This window comes from Pholis gunnellus (assembly GCF_910591455.1).
Source record: "Pholis gunnellus genome assembly, chromosome: 3".
NCBI lineage: Eukaryota > Metazoa > Chordata > Actinopteri > Perciformes > Pholidae > Pholis > Pholis gunnellus.
In genome coordinates, this window is record NC_136529.1 from 18524646 (window position 1) to 18544159 (window position 19514).

The 19514-nt window shown below is 41.3% G+C and overlaps 1 protein-coding gene across 1 annotated transcript in view; it reads left to right on the top strand.

The window, feature by feature from the left end:
* acap3b (ArfGAP with coiled-coil, ankyrin repeat and PH domains 3b) overlaps positions 1-19514 on the top strand; it is a 51857-nt gene that overhangs the window by 11942 nt on the left and 20401 nt on the right. Inside the window, exons 2-4 of the mRNA XM_079156948.1 lie at positions 13345-13402; positions 17165-17284; positions 17823-17876. Of these exons, the coding sequence (XP_079013074.1) occupies positions 13345-13402; positions 17165-17284; positions 17823-17876 (232 nt within the window). The remainder of the gene's footprint in view (positions 1-13344; positions 13403-17164; positions 17285-17822; positions 17877-19514) is intronic.

Sequence of the window (19514 nt, forward strand, 5' to 3'; positions counted from 1 at the left end):
GAGTGCCTCCTTCCATTTGTTGGATGGATTGCCCGTCGCACACAAGTGGAAAAAATCAGAACAGCTGAAGCAAAGTCACCGTTCTATAATGGACAATATATCTTGGAGCAGGAAGGAAGGATGACCATGCTCCATATACCCTAGCTTTATAGAATAGTGGTGGGAATTATAGTGTGTGTCCATGTGTGTGTGTGTGTGTGCATATGTCACAATGTGACTACATCTGTGTAGACAGATGTAGCTAGCTGAACAGGGAGGTTCTGTAAGAGAGGTTTTGGCTGCAGGGAATGGAGATTAAGGCTCAACTGTACATGAAGCAGGCATAACTAAAAGTTTCACGGTAACTGCAACTTGGGGATTACTTTGGACAAGAGGGCAATAAAGCATTTCATAGCTTGGGCAGTGAAGGCTCACTTTTCCCACATTGTTTCCACAGTTGTGAAAGAATAGGCATCAAGTAGTAAAGGTACTGTAAGAATTGTCCTTTTGCACTGTAGTTAAGTTTTGGTGAAGCAAAACTTGAGTCAGTCAACTGCAGGTTAAATGTATTTCAAATGTCACGGACAAATTAAAAGTTTTTAATTTACATTCCAGTACTTAATTCCATTAATTTGTAATATAACCCCACTGTTTTTATTGAGTACACTTTCAAGTAAATCCCCCCTAAAGATTAACAACTGCTTATAAACTCAATACAACAAAATGAACTCAGCTCATCAACTGCTTTAGAATAGTGTCTCTCCTCCATCATTAGCACTGTTTTACAACAGTTCTTCTTCGGAAACGACCTAGAAAAGTTATTAGCAAACAATGGGACATCTAAAACAAAATGTTACCAATTTACATTTACCTCACGTAAGATAACCTGAGAAGAATCACAGCAGTGGTTGGTATAAAAAAAACAACCATTTGTCTGTTTTGCTCTCGCTCAGATGCACTATTTTATGAAATCCCTCCAAGCTGAACCAAGAAACACTGTACGATGTGCACTTTGAGTCTAACTGCGTACATTTTCCAGCTCTGTGTCCTGCCTGCTTTGTTTCTCTAGCTGTCTCAGTGTGCGGGGGTCTTGTGTAAGACCACCCCATGTGTTAATGTAAACCTGTCTCCTCATTCTTTCTCAATCCCTGAGCCTTCTCTCCACTTTCCATCAAGTCCCCATCAAGTCTATTTAATGATTAGTTAATAAATACACAATCGCATTACACATGGATGCCTGATCAGGGGATTCCGACTGAGAACGTGCTTGAAGTTTGGCGTTAGAAATTAAAATCTGCTTCGTGTCCTCAACTGTAAAATAAACTCTGGTGTCACTGCATCCTTCGCAACATTCTGAGATACAGGCTGCATTTATGGAGTGAATTAATCACCAGATCAGGCCATTAGAAACTGGGCATTCCCAATTACAAGAGGCAAAAGAACTAGCTGTATGGTCCTAGTGTCCATTAGATGTATAAATGTTGTCCCAAACTAAATGTGTCTAGTCTGTGAGCTCTGTGTCCCAGATCGTCTACGTGGCCTCTCAGCAGATTCCATTTCCTTTCTTACATCACACACACACATGAAGATAAGGGACCATATGTGTGTGTGCGTGTGTGTCTGTGTGTCTGTGTGTGTGTGTGAGAGAGAGAGAGAGAGAGAGAGAGAGAGAGAGAGAGAGAGAGAGAGAGAGAGAGAGAGAGAGAGAGAGAGAGAGAGAGAGAGAGAGAGTGAGTGCATTCATTGAAAACATTGGGGGCTGTGTGACTTTTTAAAATGTGCTGACGGGTCTTTTAGGATTTTGAGATTGCAGCCACTGTCTTCACTGACAAAATAGGTGAATCACAGTACAATTAAGCTCATTTTATTTACCTTTAATTGGAGCTCACCTTTTCCATGAATCAAATATACATCCATCCTTTTTTTAACAACCCAACATCGCATTATGGTTACAGTACAGTACAGGGGCTGGCACCACATCCCAGCATGTGTTGGGTTAAAAAGCTTTCTGTTAAGACAACACATTCACACCTGCAGGAACTTTAGGCTGTGAGAGAAAACTGCTAACTGCTTAGCCACTGCTCTGCAATGATTGAGGATTACTATTCCATTTGACCTCTTCGGTCTCACGCATATGATCATAAAAATGACCCGCTGGTAAAAAAACCTGAAAATGTGTGGCTTCCAGTGCATCCCCCTTTTAAGTGGCTTTTAAAAAATAAAGTAAAAAATATAGAAATACTTTCCTGCATGTGTTTTATAATGCTGTGTAGAGATAGATAGGAAGCACTTTTACATGCAACAGTTAAAGAAAAAAACTGTCTTAATGGTGTCTCACACATGCATAATTCGATGTACTCAGGTTCCTCGAGAGAATGATTATCAGAAATAGTCCTGTTTGTGGAAGTAAAGTGCATCAGTGAACCACAGCTAAACCCAGAAAAACAAAACCAGACCGTGGGTTACTTTTTAGCCAAGATTTGATCACATTACGTGAGTGAGATGCACATGATCATATAATTATCTAATGCCAACCAGACAGACAGAATGTGCCTCTTCCTGAGTTTCTGGCACTGACTGGCCATTCTTAGATGGATAAAAGTGTAAATTGGTGGTTGTTTCCTCTTTGGCAGATCTGACCGTGGTGTCAGACACGCTGATGTTCGGTCAGTGCTGCCAAAGATAACAGGAGGGAAGCTGGTTGTGGTGCAAAGCTCACTTCTTTCTTCTGGTACACAGCTGGTTCAAAGCAGCATCTCTTCTCTTTCACATCACACAGAGCCATAAATAGACGCCTTTACTTAGAACATATATCTTTAGCTCTGCTACTGTAGGTTAGCGTGGGAAGAGGCATATCATCAAATATTAACACATACTAAGCCATGACCTATTCACTGTGACAAACATAAGCCTCTTGCATGGAGGACTTCCTGCGTGATATTTGTGCCCTAAAAGAGAAAAACAGCAATTTACAGTCCCATTGATTGAAACATTGGACAATTCAGTAAAAATATAAATTGAGCAAAATCATAAAATCAATTGACAGAAAGAGTCTTAACCATATCAGACACAGACAGTTGTAATAAACTGTACTCACAGATGTCACTTTCAAACAGACAATAATGGTGGTCAAAGGAGATTAAAATAATATTGTCATCAAGCACTTGACTGATTTTTATCCCATTTAATCCAATACATTTTAATGTTTCACTTTTCTTCCCTCTGTCTACACTCAAATAAAGTAAAAATGGCAGAAACACGTATAAAATAAATCACTTATCTTTCAATTAGAGGTAAGAAATGTGAAAGACAATATTTCGATACTACTACTATTTCAACAATTATATAGAGAGATGTCAATATTAATATTACATTTAATGCCCAGCCCTAAAAAGCAGCATTTTGTAAACATCACCACATGGGATCAGGTTTCTGACTGGTGATGTATGTGCATGAGTCTAACATTTCTTAATACGGTGCATACTTGTGTATATTTGCATCGGCTTGTGTGTGCGTGCGTGTGTGTGTGTCTGTGTGTGTGTGTGTGTGTGTGTGTGTGTGTGTGTGTGTGTTTCAGGGCTGAAACAAAAGGCTGGCCATATCTGTACCAGACATTCTTTAAGAAAGAGCTCTGTGCTGAGGAACAGTGTCTCCTTGTGCTTTGCAAATCCTGAGGAATGCAGAATTGCTTTACCTGTAAACTTGTCTGTATCAGCCGATCAATATCTGTATTATGCTCCTTTCAGTTATTTATCAACATTTTACAAACCAGATCATATGAGGGGTGTATGAAGTAGAGTTTCTACTCCCTCTATATTTGTTAACACACATTTTAACAGGTGCTTTGCAGAGGTGGCTTTATCCAAATTCTTGCTTATTTTTTATCATCGCTAGTCAAGTTTCCAGCGGACTACTGTTGTTTCCAGTAAACGAAACCTCACGCTGGCATCTTAATGTGCTACTATGTCCTCAAAAGCCTGTTTTGATGGAAAGAAAGGGCTGAAATATCCTCAAGGATAACATGCACTTTCATTCTGATTTTAGTTTCTGTTCATGGCTGCAGGCGTGTGGGTGTTGTGATACATAGCTGGGTTAGTTACTGGCATCACAGCATTATAATATCTCTGGAGGTCTTGCAATGTAGAGTCATCCACGTGTAGTGAGAACATCAAGCGTGTTTTACACTGTAAAACTGCGCTTTTAGAAAACATTATTGCAGAGAGGTAATAACTAATTTGAACATTGTCCTCTGTTAGGATGCGTTGGTTTGTGCGTGTTCCTCTTTACAATAGCTCTCATAAATTGGAGAATTTGTTCCTCCGATGTGAAGAGGCAGCTGGATACAAATTGAAAAGACACTGACTTCAATTCATGGATACAAACCAATCTAAAGACATACTGTGGATCTGTATACAGAAACGGATCCTTTGTGGATCAGCCCAGCTGGACTGTTCTTATTTCTGTGTGTACAATAGCCAATAAGGAGCTCCCGTATCCACTACATGAAGTCTCTTGTGTCTGTCTGAGGAACTGGGAGACATACATTCATCCCCTCCCAGACTAATATACAGATGGGATGTAAATATTTAACTGTGGTCTTAACACAACACCCAAGATACTAGGCAAGTCGCTGCTGTCAGTCCCACACTTTGTCTTCTGGACTGTAGAGAGGATAATCTCCCAGCGCGACTCCAGCTCTGCACTCCGCCGCTCCTCCGTCATCCCTCACAATCAGCTGGCTGTTAGTTGGATGGGTGCAAAGAGGACAGAGGCAAAAGAGGCCTGGGAACAAAGTGCTTATGCACCACAGGAGGTCTTCTTCCTCCCCTGTGTTTCTCATGCGAGCTGCGTCTGTGTGCGTGTCGTCTGCTGGTTACACCCCGCTGGCAGGTCAGCGAAGGCTAAAGAGGTTGGAGTACGGGATGAGCTTGCTGTCCCTTTTGGCATCCTGCTGCTTTCAGTTAGCTCTGCTGGGCCATCACAGTTTGTCAAATCACAAAAAAAAAAAGATGCTCAGGGAGTATTGCTGCCATGTGGCATCAAGTGATCTTGACATTCCTGTTCTTGATCAGATTCGTCCATCCCTTCATCTTCCAACTATTTCTTTAACCCCCTAATTTGAGAGGATGAGGCCCGTCATTTAAACTATGTGGGGGAGTGAGTCTATGAGTCCACATTCCTCAGAGTGTGAGTGGAGCATGATCAAACGTGCCCTCAAGCCCTAAATGGTTCAACACCAAAACTCCCAACTCCACCCTGGCCACAGCTCTACTCCCCCGGGACAGAGGGCACAAGGCTGTGTGGACCAAACTTGTGCTGCCTTTTGTCACATTAACAACTGTAGTGCAAGTTGGCAAAGTAGGTTTCTGTATGTTAGATAGCTCATCTGAACGACATGTCGGCAGGCTTGAGGTGCCTTGTGGTTGCATCTTTTTCTTCCATTCCGTCTTTTGCAATATTTAGAAATGATCTGCCTACATTAAAGGAGTGAATACGACCCCAAATCTAGATTGTTTTGTTTTACTGGCCAACAAAAAGAGCCACAAATTTCGGAGATCAGTGCTGTTGCCTCCTGCTGTGAGGATGCATTGGAAATGAGCCCAACACGCTCCACCATGAACAACACTAAGAGGGGATTTTTTGTTATGCTGATGAGAATTATTTAAACTGAAAACGTGTCGAAATGAAGTGCCACAGCGCGGATAGGCTCAGCAGGAGGAGGGTAGGTTTGTGCGTATACACAGTAAATGTGTCAATATAGGAAACCTTGATGTTTGGGAGCAGATTGTAGATTCCTAATTTTATTACTCTCTGTTTCTTTAACTCACACGGGTTCAAGACTTTCTGGCAACAGAGCAGTTATGGTCACTTGATGATGATGTAACTCAAGTTGCATTTCTCGAAGTCAGCAGAGTAGCTTCCTGTGGAAAACCGTCGCTGAGTTTTCCCTGTTTCACTCTCAGCCTTTTTCCTTGTGGCAAGAGAGGAGAGAAATACGTTGTATTTTCCAAGATAAAGCAGTTCCACCTGGCTTGAGTTGCGGTTACAATACATTAGAGGGAAATCGTTTCTCTCCGCTTTGCACTCCGAAGCTTCGAACACACTTCCTGTTGGCCTGTTGGTGGAATGTACTCTGGAATGATATAATGATGTTCCCACATCCCAGGCTGCTTGACCAGAAATATTTATAAATGTATTGTGTCTATAGAGAGTGGCGTACAAAAATTCTGCTTATGAGTAATGGTAACACAGACGCATCACGCATCAGTGAGGCGAGCAGGCAGGTGGTCCAACAGCTGCTGGGAAGCAGAGAATCTGTGTCTACTGACTTGTAGTGTGTTTGTGGTAATGCGTTGTTGAATTATATACGTAGATACTGCACAGGCCACTGTTGTCCATTATCCTCTGCTGCTCATAATCAAATATCCCTGACAAGGAGTTTGAAACAAGAATCCACCAGCATTGACAGCCATGTCCTCTTTAAAAGTCGCCTTTCTTATTGGAATAACTTGCATTAAAGCACAGAGCAGGAAAAATATAATATTGTAAACTTAAGGTGTAAACAGCTGAACGTCTTTGCTGAGACTGAGTGCTGAAACTGTTCATCAACAAAACCTTAATCAACAACAATTTTAACAATAGCTTAATTATTTAAAGAATTTATCTCTTAAATATGCAGACTTGATGCTTTTTTTTTGTTTTACATGATTTTAAATGTAAAATCTTGTTGGACAAAACAAGTAATATGAAGATATCACCTTGGGTTCTAGGAAATTCTGTACATATCATAGACAAAACAAATACTCTGTTAAAAATGTGTGGCTGACAGATTAATCACTTTAATTGCAGCCCCTGTGAAGAAAATAAAGTTTAATAATGCACCACTTTCTTTCCAAGAGATCTTTTATCATATCTGGCATAAGTTACACCTATTCCAACATATGTAAAGCTCAGTAAGACGTTATGTCTCATTTGTTTAATAAACCAAAGTATAGAAACGTCTTTCTGTTTACTCTGGTCTCCTGGATATAAAGGTGTTAGTGGGTGGATTTTGTTATCTTTGGTCAGGGCCAGGCTAGCTGTTTCCCCTTGTTTCAAGTCTTTATGCTAAGCTATGCTAACTGACTGATGGCTATAGACTTATATTAACCGTACAGATACGTGTGTGGTATCAATATCTTCTTCTAATTCTTGACAAGAAAGCAAATTAGTGAAGTATAGTTTTATTTTAAAAGAATAATTCAACACATTTCAACTGGATTGCACTGGATCCGCTCATTACTTTGTCTCAGTCGGCCCAGTTTTCTTAAATACCCTTAAACTGAGGCTGGAGGACACGAGCAATGGTCTTTTCTGTCAGCATCATGTTTGGTCTCTTTGTCTCATCAGCCATCGGGGCAGTCAAATGTTTTTTCAGGGAATGAGTGTGATGTTTGTTGCGTGTTGGGTGGGGGCTTTAAAGGGAAGCAGTGAAGGCGTCTTTGTTAGACACACATAAGATACTAGTGTTTGGCTGGGCTTGTTGTTGGTGTGAAAAGGCAGTCTGTTTAGGCACGTGTGTATTTTTTGTGAGAGGATCATTTACTGGAGGCTCTTTTGATAGAGTCTGTATGCACGTGCATGTGCTAAAGGTGCTATTGAGACTTGAATCAAGTTGCGTTTTGTGAAATGGATGGCTGAGCAGCTTCAAACACTTTCTGCCATGAAAATGGAGCTTTTTTGATTAATATATGTCCACTTTTGCATTTGTGATTCTCTTTGCTTTGTCCTTTTTGTATACTTGTATACAGCCCTTCCCAAACACACAGTCCTCAGATTCGTGCCAGCAGCTAATGAAGGAGCGTTACTGTCAGACAGCAGGCAGACAGAGATAGAGAGACTGTCAGATGGACAGACGGAGGCGCGTACAAAACGAAACAAAGAGAGAACGGGGAATAGATGATTTCTGGGGGGGGGAGAAGGCTGCTGTGGTCAAAATCATTGAGATAATTTGACAACATGATGACTAGGACTCCTATCCAGTTATAAAGAAACATTTCACAATGCAGTAGATCGATGTAAAAGCTGCACATGTTTGTTTGAGGGGACCAAAATTGGTCGTTAATATCGAGGCTGGGCGAGTGTGGTTAAGGATGTAAGAACAAAGAGAAGGATGGGCTGCAGTTACTGTCCCCACCCCAAAACCACCTGCGTCTGCTCAATTATAGACAAAGACAGCAAGTGAAGACATGTGATAAGACAATTTTATCTTCAAATCTGTAATACAGATTCAGTGAGCTGATTTTAAGTTGACAATGTAGTTTCACCTTTTTTCTTGCAACAAGTGATGGTGTAAAAAAACATGGAAGAATAATGCAGATTACATAGAGGCAAAGAAACGTCTCTTTAGTTAATAAAGATTATTATTATTTAATAATATGCTCGTTTTAACAAACTCTTATTTGTTTGTTTAATTTATTTTCGATTTTGAAAATTATGTCTTATACTATTGCAATTGTGTCTATTGTTACGCACCAATCACCTATAGCCACATTATTTGTATGTGTAACGTACTTGGCAATAAACAGTTTTTGTCACTTAGACAAAAATGTGAGCCTTCAATGAGAGAAATGACTGACATGTTATGATTATTTTTACCGTGAGCAGGACTGAGCACAGAGCCTTCGTAGCTTTTCGGCATCAGTATGCTACTCAAGGGCACTTTGCCTGTGGCAGCGGGCGCTGCAGATGCAACACAAGCCACACGACAGCCACTTACTCACCACAGAAACACACGGGCCCGTCCATGATTAACATTGTATCAGCAGGTTGTTGTGTTTTTGGCAGATTTTCTCTCTCAGGGAAAGAAACGGTGTAAAATACAACGCTGGAAAATAAGCAGTTTTTTTTGTAAAAGACGGAGCTGGTAAGACCGAAAGGCAGATGTACAGAGACAGACACATCAGACAGACAAAGAGGAAATTGGTCAGTTAAAAAAAAAAAAAAAAAAAAAACGCGAGTAATGCTGATGCCTGTTTCCATGGTGATTGGGGTCAATGAATGGTTGCCATGGAGCTCGCTACTTGGAATTCTGGGAAGGGGATATTTTGATGTGTGTGTATATGTCTGAACTTGTGGGGAGAGGATGATGAAAGCGTGTATACATTATAAATGAGACCGTTTGAAGCTCTCTGTGTACTTACAGTAATAACAAGACTTTTGCCATGCTCCCCCTCCTGTTTATACTTTTTAAATAAAAAGATTGCTGCCGTTCATCGTCTTTGTTGCATGAAAATGTTGTTTTATGTAAATGTTCCAGCTGTTAGCAAACAGTTGTTCACACGGCAGCAAGAGACTCATTCATGCTCTTTGTTCAGCAGACAGTTAAGGTACCTGTTTGTGTGAATGGAACTAAATTTGGCTGATTGAATGTTTTACACGTAGTTTTGGCTCGTGTCCGAGCAGAGCATGAAAACCATGTATTTAGTATTTTGGGTTTCTGGGTCAGTGTGTGTGTGTGTGTGTGTGTGTGTGTTTACTCAGTCTGTCATATCATATTTGTTTATTCACAATATTTGTGCGTGTGTGTGTCGACTACACACAGACAGTGGATTTGCTTTCCATATACCTGATGTCAGTAGAATATTAGGTCTTTGCCCATTACAGCCTGATTTGCTGAAAAAAGAAATTACATGAGAAACTGTTGATGATACAATAAACTGTCTTAGCTATATATATATATGTATAGTACAGTATGCTTGTATTCAATAAACAAAATGCACATCTGTCACACAAATACACACATGCATTTTAGGTCAGGGGCTCAGATTAGGAAGCACCACAGACAAGGTTGACAGTAAATGAAGATTGATCAGGGCACACGTGTGCACTCACACTTTGCATTGATGCGCCATAACATTTGATGAGACACTGCGTCTATAAAGTTTTTCGTCTGATGTCATAGATTTGTCACCGTTGCTCCTGTTCCTTTGTTCAACAGGTTTATATCTTGCATCTTATAGTCACGTTTGTTTCACTCAAGGCAACATACTGTTTTATAGACATGCATCATGTCACTTCCAGTGAATATCTTTGTTAATCTCCAGTTGCATGTGAGTATTTAAGGCATTGGGGTACGGGCTTGTCTGGTATCAGAGGACTTGTTGTTCCCTCTGGTCCTTGAATGTGATGCTGATGTGCATGTGATGCAATGTGACACATCGAGTCTGGAAGACATGGGGGCTCAGATATGTCTCTGGGCTGGAGCCCGTGCAGTGTGTGTCCACTAGGCTCTCGTGTCAAGAGATGTGAGAGGGTAGCCACGCAAGCTTCATGCTAGAGTACACACACGGCATGGGGGACAAGAATAGACTCTGTATGTAGTGTGGATGGTCGTCGGGGCTGATGGTAGTGTACTCAGAGCTTGTGCACGTGAGGTTCCCCTCCCCCGCCCTCACTATGATGTCAGACGGTGTACAGTATGCTACCACTGGCGAGTACGAGCCCATCCCCCCCCCCCTCCTGACTGGGCAGCATCATCCTCAGTGGAGCAGCTTTGGGGTGTTCCTACAGCATTTCAACACACACTGAACACACACTGTATACACACAGGAAGCAATTGTCATTGAGACCAGATTTTGAAACACACATGTATGCTCTTCCTGCGTCTTCATTCAGCCATCGTGTCTTGCAGCATTACCCATAATCCTCCTTGGGAGTCATTCATTCTCTATTTCACTTTAATCTCATAACTCTCTGGTGCACTTAGTTATGGAAACACATTAATAGCTGAGATACTGAACAATGTAAATGGTTTGAAAAAGGATAAATAGGGACAAACCTACATTGACAAGCTTACACACACTCTCAAACACACACATTTGCCTCTGTAGTGTTGTTTCTTTGGTATTTAACCTTGCCAGAGCTGACAAGCTTCTTAGTATATTGATTTTCAAGGCTTATAATTCCCAGTGCACATACATGCATGATGAAAACAGGCTGGAAAAAAAATGCATTCAAACTGCAACTAAAAGCACAAGTACCAGTCATCCTTTCTTCTGAAGACTGTACTGAACTTGAAAACTTGGATCAATAGGTCATCGGCTGCTTCTGTATTAAATGTCGTCTGTGCGTCCTTGTCATCAAATGTCAGTCACTGTTTATTGGCAGTGTGTGCCGCCCGAGACACGACACCCTTGTAATGAGCTTATCCTCTAGATTGAACAGCTGTTTGACATTGTCTGTTTGGTTCCCAGTGACTCAATGGAGAACACGATGCTGTTGGGAGTGGAGCTTGGATGTGCAGTGTTGTATTTCTAATTGACATGCAGCTAAAGAGCAGAACTATAAGCCAGTTTGATGGATTACACTGCATGAACAACAGTCTTCGTAGTAGTGCAACAAATTACTCAATCGGCTCAATGAAAGGTTTCTCAACTCTGATCTCCAGTTCTCTCTTTTTTCTCTGAAACAGTATGAATCAGCCTTCTGTGCAGATCACACACATGCCTGCCTGCTGTGTTAGTGTGATGTTGTGGTGAAGAAAAGTGCAGTCTGTGCTCAGTGTGTGTTCTGGATGAGAAAAGAAAACGTGAAGAACAGACACAAGTCAAGAATAAGCAGAACATCACCAAGCATTGTAAAAAGAAAAACGAGGTCAGGAGCAGAAAGGAATTCTGGGAATGTTGTTCTCCAGAACAGGTGTTAAAGTTGCAGACGCCCCCCCCCCCCCCCCCCCCCCCCCAGCTGTGGTCTTCTCTAAAGCAGAAATAGATCGTGTCACAACATTTACAAAATAAACTAGCTGAGAAGGTTGCTTTATTGTTGACATGTTCTTCCTCTATTTCTGCTAAGATGTATAAGATCAGCTGTCAGGGTGTTTTCGGATGTTGAAGAGTTGGAGACGAGGGTGGGGTTGAGATTGTGTGATGAGATCATCGTTTCGGGGCTACGATCGACATGTTCCAGCACATGCAGGGTGTGACGCTGATCCTTGGCTCGTCCCGTCTCCAATAAGCTCCAGATGATCCTGGAGACAAATGAGTTCATACTTATTTGTTTGAGGCGATATTATGTGTTGTTGTTTTTTTTTGACAGAATTACGTTTGAGCCTAATGTGCCTTTTTTTTTCTTTCTTTGGTGTAAAGTTTGAAATAGAAAAGATAGAAAGTACAGCCTCTGTGGCCCACATATAAGGAGCTAATATTAAGGCTCCACCAGTCCATGTCGATGGGTCCTTGGGCAACACACTGTGGTGTATGAATGGGTATGAACGGTTAGTTAAGAGTGCTGATGGGCAGGTGTCACCTTGCATGGTGGCCCCTGCCATCAGTGGATGAATGGGTGTGAATGGGGGAATGATGATGTGTAGTGTTAAAGCGCTTTGAGTGGTCGGAAGTGTATAAAAACGCCATACAAGTACAGTCCATTTACCATTTACCCTGTAAATGTGTCTTCCTGTCTGTGTGTGTTTGCCGAGCGGGTTCCTCCATACTGTATCAGCATGCTCTGTTTGTGTCATCATCGAGGATTATCCGTGTGTGTGTGTGTGTGTGTGTGTGTTTGTGTGCTCTTGCATGCTAATGGGAGAAGACCCCCAGGGGAAGGATGGTGGTAAAACCTTCTTGCCCACCGAAACCACCTGACACACACTCACACACACCCTGCTGATTGTCTTCATATTTAGTGTCGATTTCTTTTAAACATAGAAAATAACACCAAAACCTGGAATACTTTAATGCATTATTGTTATTGTTGTTTATTAAATTAGAAGTTGCCGGTACCCAATATAAGACCTTCTGTGTTGCCGTGGCCTCTTTTCACCGCTCACCTTATAGATACTTAAGTACCAGTCTATATGTCTCTGCATGATGTCATTCATTGATTTTGCAGCTCGGCCGTGGCCGCTAATCTTTCAGAGTGATGCCTTTGTCGATCCAGTCATTAATGTTCGAGTCTGTGAGGCTGTGATGTGTGGTTTCTGATTGCAGCTTGATTTTCAGTTAAGGTAAAACAAAACAGACACAGTAAACGCTTGATGGGTTGGCTCATGTTTCAATGCAAATTACAGTACAATATACTTTTACTTTCTCCTTCCAATCATGTTTTCATCTCTCAATCCCTTTTGTTCCCTTTGCATCATTTGTCTGTTTTTAAAGACGTTACAGACATGGTTATTTGTTGCTAGTCACTGTGACATTGTGGCGTACCACTAATCCAAGAATCTCTCCCAATCTCGAGTCTGAACCTTGTTCTGACTGTGAGGGTTTTCAGCTTAACGTGATGTGGTTCCTCGTCTCGGAAACGGCCGTCTGTCTGGTTTGTACAGAGTCTGGCATATAAAAGAGCAGATCTGATTAACTGTGTGGCTTTGTGTTCTCTCTGCAGGGCTGGCATCGATGATGTGGAGACAGACGTGGTGGAGATTGAGGCAAAGCTCGACAAGGTATGAAATATATATTTCTCTGGACTGTGCTGCTCATTAAAATGTCAAATCTGACCGATATACTGAGTGTGTAATGCGTGACCTTTAACTGGTGTTAAATTGGGTTTCTTCCACCATGTTTCTAGTGAAAATCACAAACAATGACCTTATATTGCACATTGTTAGAACACTAAAAGAGCAACGTTTTGGATTTGAATCACATTGTTTGAATGAAAAACGCCACCAGGTGACGTTGCCTATTACAGTTTGTTTTGTTTTAGCTAGTGTGAAACTGATTATAGAGCCTTTTGCCTGTCTGCCTGTCTGCGTGGACCTCTGTCTCTGTAATTGTGTTTCTCTTTTTTGATTTTTTTTATATCTGTCTGTCTTTCTCTCGCTCTTTGTTATCTAAAGGCCAATGCTATTTAAACCAGGAAGCACTGCAGACTTGAGTTATTATATTTAATAGGTTCATGCACTGCTAGATAACACACACACACACACACACGTTTGCACATTGGTGCTTGTGCACGGTAAACACTGATTAATGTCACAGAGGCAGGTTTATATTCTGTAGTATGAGAACAGCCCTTATCTGAGCACGTGATGTCTTTGTTTCTCCTGCTTATACAACAGATGATCATTAATTGTTAGTATTTGCAAGATATGAAATAAAGCTAACTCATTTAAGACCCACCACCGTGGAGACACCACATTTTTAAGGTTTCAGTTCAGTGCATTGTACTTGGATTATTTTCATATTATTTAATGATACACGTTGTACACTAGCAGTCTGCCACAGTTCTACATAGTACTAGCAGAACATGATATGGATTAGCTGCACTCACCTAAACAAAATCATGATGAAAAATAATGGTTCAATTTGTTAATGGTAAACTAGATAATGGAAATTAATTTCTTAGGTAATCATTGCCAGATAGTATTACTTCAAAGGCTTCCAGTATGTAAGACCAGCAAGAACTGTCTCCTAAGAAGCAGATAAACTGTCTTTAGATAACCTAATAGACGTGTTACTCAGAGAGCATTTAGAGGACGAGGTAGCGTTAATGTAGTTATGTGTTGACCGCACCTTCTTTCCTCTATCTCCCTTTCTCTCCGTTTGTTTTGTAGTTTGTTTTTTCTAGTGTTGCTCTACTCGTGTCCGAAACGATCTGCATCTTCTCATCAATAATATGTTTAAATAAAAGTCACTTACGAGCATACAGTCCATCTTCATCTGCAGCCGGTAGATAATAAATACAGATTCATGTCCTTTGTTAGGTGATAGAGTGGTTATTTAGAAGATTGTGACATTTTCTTGTCACTGCAGTCTATCTCAGGTATATGAATAGGTCCACCTTGTTAAAACCCCATTTCTTAAATTAGTGAACCAACAGGCGACACTTTGACATTTCAAACAAATGTCCATTCCCCCACCCAGTCACACACACACACACACACACACACACACATTATTCCTGCCCCCAATAGGTCAGGAGCCTCCGTTTGAACTTTGAGCTCCATTTGAACACCATTGAAAGATGACCAGTGTGGGGGGGGGGGGGGGGGGGGGGGGGGGGGGGGGGGTTTCCTTCAGGGTGGGGGTGTTCTGTTCAGCAGGGGTCCTCACACTGCTCTGTTAGGGTGCTCTGAAGCTGCCTGAGGCCATTCTGGCAGCAATGACGGCTCTTAGAGGAGGACGTTTATGACATTGACGACAGCTGAACCTGCCTGCGGTGATGTTGACTGTTGTGACCGGTGTGAAAACCGGTGTGAAAACACAACAATGATCATTGTAATGCTTTCAAACCCTGCTCGCTAGATTTTGCAGTTTACTAGTGTACTGGATTGAAGTATTTCTACCACAAACCATAATTAGCAAAACCAATAGACAATTCATAATTTGCCCCAAAATGTAAAATGCCCATCCCACACCTCATTGACCAGCGGGACCTCTGAATTTCACAGTAACTGTTTTGGTCAATTTATTAACAAGGTAAGATCTGTCATGTGGTACCAGATGTGGCATTTTGACTTCGAGTTGACCCCTGTGGCTCTTCCAACCCATTTATCAACAAATCCTGACATATACCGTGCCTTTAATGGCAGAGCTCAGACCCTCGGGGCTCCGTATAGCACATGATGAGATCAGATTCCCGCATATTGGCAAATTTGATGGCAGATTTGTTGTCAGACCAGCCTGGGAGCAGCAGCAGCAGGGCAGGAATCATGCTGCCTTGTCCTTTAAATTCATAATAGCGTCAATCATGTACACGTGAACGTAAACATGTATACTGTGTGATGTACATCACATAACGACATCTATACAGTGTGCACACTATACATTTTGCAAATCACACATGCACACATTTGGAGCCAGCTGCTCGTTTCAGCAATGCTCACATATGTATTACAACTGTTATTTTTTAGTCACGTTGTCGTAGATCTGGTTTCTCATCTCTGGCCTGTCGGCTACCCAGAAAACCGCACTTACTTAGCAACAACCTTGGGAACTCCGACACCAAATTTGATAATTAAAGGTTTTTTGCTCTCTCTCTTCAGCGTAACCCCTCACCAACACACACACATCTTGATCCTGTACTACACATCAGCTGCACCAGTGTGGTGGTAATGACAGTGTACCACTCTGTAGCTTATCATATAACCCGTAAAGAGGGAAAGTGCGGCGGTTGCCAGTTCATGTGGTGTTTAAAAGACTACATACCATTGCTATGAACTGTCTGCAGCTGGTAATATATTGTTATATATTAATATGTTTACAGTTACATTTTTGCTCTTATATGGCTGGGTCTGAACTCACAGTCTTACTTTATGCTGTTTTATTTTACTGCCTAAGTATGACATGTGCACACTGAAAATGGCCTCCCTTCATAGTGACTTTTAGTCATGGTTCTAAGAATACCAATGTCGGGGGGGTTCTGTCTTCCACCACGTCGGTCCAGACTAAAATACAGTAACTATTAGATGGTTTCCTTTCAAAATCTGTTCAGACACACATGGTCCACATGCCACAAACATTGATACCTTCACTTTTAATCTAGGTTGAAATCTTTTGGTTTTGCATGAAATTTCTCAACAATAATTTTATGGATTATCATGAAATGTGGTATATATATTCATCGTGGCCAGTAGATGCTCTGACTTTTCTTTTTGTGCCATCAGAAGTCAAAGTTGTATCTTTATCCTGTGAAATCTTTTAACATTTACCTCATGGATCGGCATAACATTTTGTTCATGGCTTCCACATGATGTATCCTACAGATTTTGGTGATCTCCTAACTTTTCCTCTAGCGCCACCATGAGGCTGAAATGTCTCAACAATTATTGGACGGTGAAATTTGTGTTCAAACATTTATGTTCCCCTCAGGATGAATTGTAAAAATGTGGATGATCCCTTCATTTTTAATTTAGCGCTATCATCAGGTTATTTGCAGTCAAGGTGCAGATTTACAGATGATATTGATCACATTTTAAATTTGCTTTTCTATCAGAATGCTTAATAAATACTACATTTTCATTTGAATAGCAGACACACTAGCTTCAACAACGCCTGCATTGGCCTTGATTCAACCAAGAGGATTATTCTAAATTTGAGCATCCTCCTGGATTCTGAATGTGACCAACAATTCTTTTGATACACGCTATCACTGTAACTATTAATATCCCTGCACGGCACTGTGTAAAACATGTGACTCTTTAAATAGACAATGTGTTTGTTGTGTATTTGAAGTGATTATTTTTGTGTTTCTCCGTTCCCACTAGCTGGTGAAGCTGTGCAGTGGGATGATCGATGCCGGCAGGGCCTACGTCAGCGCCAACAAGCTCTTTGTTAACGGAATCAAGGATCTGTCCCAGCAGTGCAAGAAAGAGGAGATGATATCGGTGAGCGGGGGTTGCACTTTCTTTAAAACTGAATTCAAATCTGTACATTCACTGAGGAGTATTCTAGGGTCGGCATCTTAGCGAATGATTGCTGGGACATTCCTGTGATTCTCCACAGGAATATTAACAGGAGAGCAGCATAAACGGTATTGTCCAGACACAGAGCTATCCAGCTGTTTTAAACATGACAGATGTGACCACATTCAGGCAGGAGGAGTGTGTGCTGATAGTTTACATGGCTGGAAGCAGAGACATCTGAAACCTGCTTTATGGTTTTCTTCTAGGAAAACATTTGGACTAGATTTCCTGTCAGTACGGGTGTCGCCTTGGTAGCTTTGGGCGAAGCAGAAGAGACATAATTGTTTCACAGTCGATAACCATTTAAGGTTAAGCTTAGGTGTGCATTACATCTTGTAGACAGTTTAGAAAACAGTTTTTTAGGGATGTTATATTATTTATTATGTGAAAAAGAAGTTTATGTTTATATAGAAAGCTGTGTAATTACATTATATGTGTGTGTGTGTCTTCAACATTGAAGGAATGTCTTGAAAAGTGTGGAGAAAGCCTCCAGGAGATCGTCAACTACCACATGGTAATATGCACACACACTCACACACACACACACACACTAGTTTTAGCCAATGGCGAGAGGTCGAGGTACAGTGTTGTTCTGATACGCCCAGGTCCTCTTGGCATGTTAACGTCTTTCAGACATCCAGTCCCTCCTGGGTCCAGTGTTGCAACACACCCACACACCCACACACTCATACACACGCACACACACACACACACACACCACACAATTTAACTGTGACCTCTCTCTGTGACGGTGAATCTGTCCACACAGGCCAGTCCATATGCGTGTGTCTGATTCAAACCACATGTGTTGGCAGATGTGTACGGCAGCTATAATGTACAAACATTCACTCGCATACAAAGCACACACACACACACACACACACACACACACACACACACACACACACACACACACACACACACACACATACAGGTTCATATGACTCCTCATGACTAAGTGTGATTAAGAAATGTCCTTTTCTGGGAATCTGCGACAGGTCTGGGAAGCCTAAAGTCAGTTTATTATTATGACATTTTGGAAGTCATACACACAGACTTCACAGTTCATGCACGAGTGACTCTGTCTCTCATTTTACGACACTAATAATGAGGCAATATGTGAGAGTGTGTGGAGTTTTGAGGTATTTGCCTCTCCATGCCTGCGCATGATTGTTTGTGCGTGAACAAATGCAGCAAAACGAAAGGTGAAAGTAGTAAAGGAACAGTGGAAGAGGGATCACGAGGGAGAGAAGCAGGGCTGTGGGAAGAATGAAGGGGAGAAAGGAATGAAGAGAGAAGATTAGAAAAAGAGGCACTATTTTTAGGGGCATGGCATCATTTCGGTTTCATAACAAAATGCCGTTGTTCTGCTGAAGTTTTGAATTAAAAGCTTGTAAGCTCTATATATTGGACTTCAATACTCAGACATATACTGTATATGTTTTCTAATAGAGACCCTAATAATTAAGCTGGCACTAGATACACTTGTTGGTATCCTTTTCTTTGGTTTGTTTGTTTTTTTATCACTCATTTTTCAAGCCTTTTTAACCCCCACCATCATTAGATATTCCAGGAAAATGCATCATTTGGCCATGCTTAGAGGCTACTGGCTGTGTTGTTATTTTTTTGTCACCACCTGTTTCTCTTCCATTGCCCCTCCACCACCGCTCCATCCAGCCTCCTTATACCATCATCTCCACCCGACACTCACTTACCCTTCACCACAGGCCTCCCACTCATCCTCTCTAACATCCAGGAATTACACTAATAGCTTGTATGGCAGACAGAATGAGGTGGTGAAGGAAGGGAAGAGAAAGACATAGTGAAAGGGAATCTGTCTTTGTTCGACTACCCACTGATGCTTAGTTCTTCACTTTCTCTGCTCTCGTCAGACACAAAAGAAGCCAATCAAACAGGAAAGTTAGTCTCCCTTTAAAGCACAAAATAAGCAAGTGTTTACTTTCAAATGTACATAATTCCTACCCTAATCTTAACAGATTGAGAATGATATCACAGTGTTTTTGAACAGATTTGCTCGAGATTTTAGTGTATTTTTGTCAGAAGTTGAGTTGAATAGTCGAAGATAGAAAAAAACGGTTCTTTGCTGATGCAACCACACCGTTGCATGGGCTGTGAACTGTTAATTTGAACT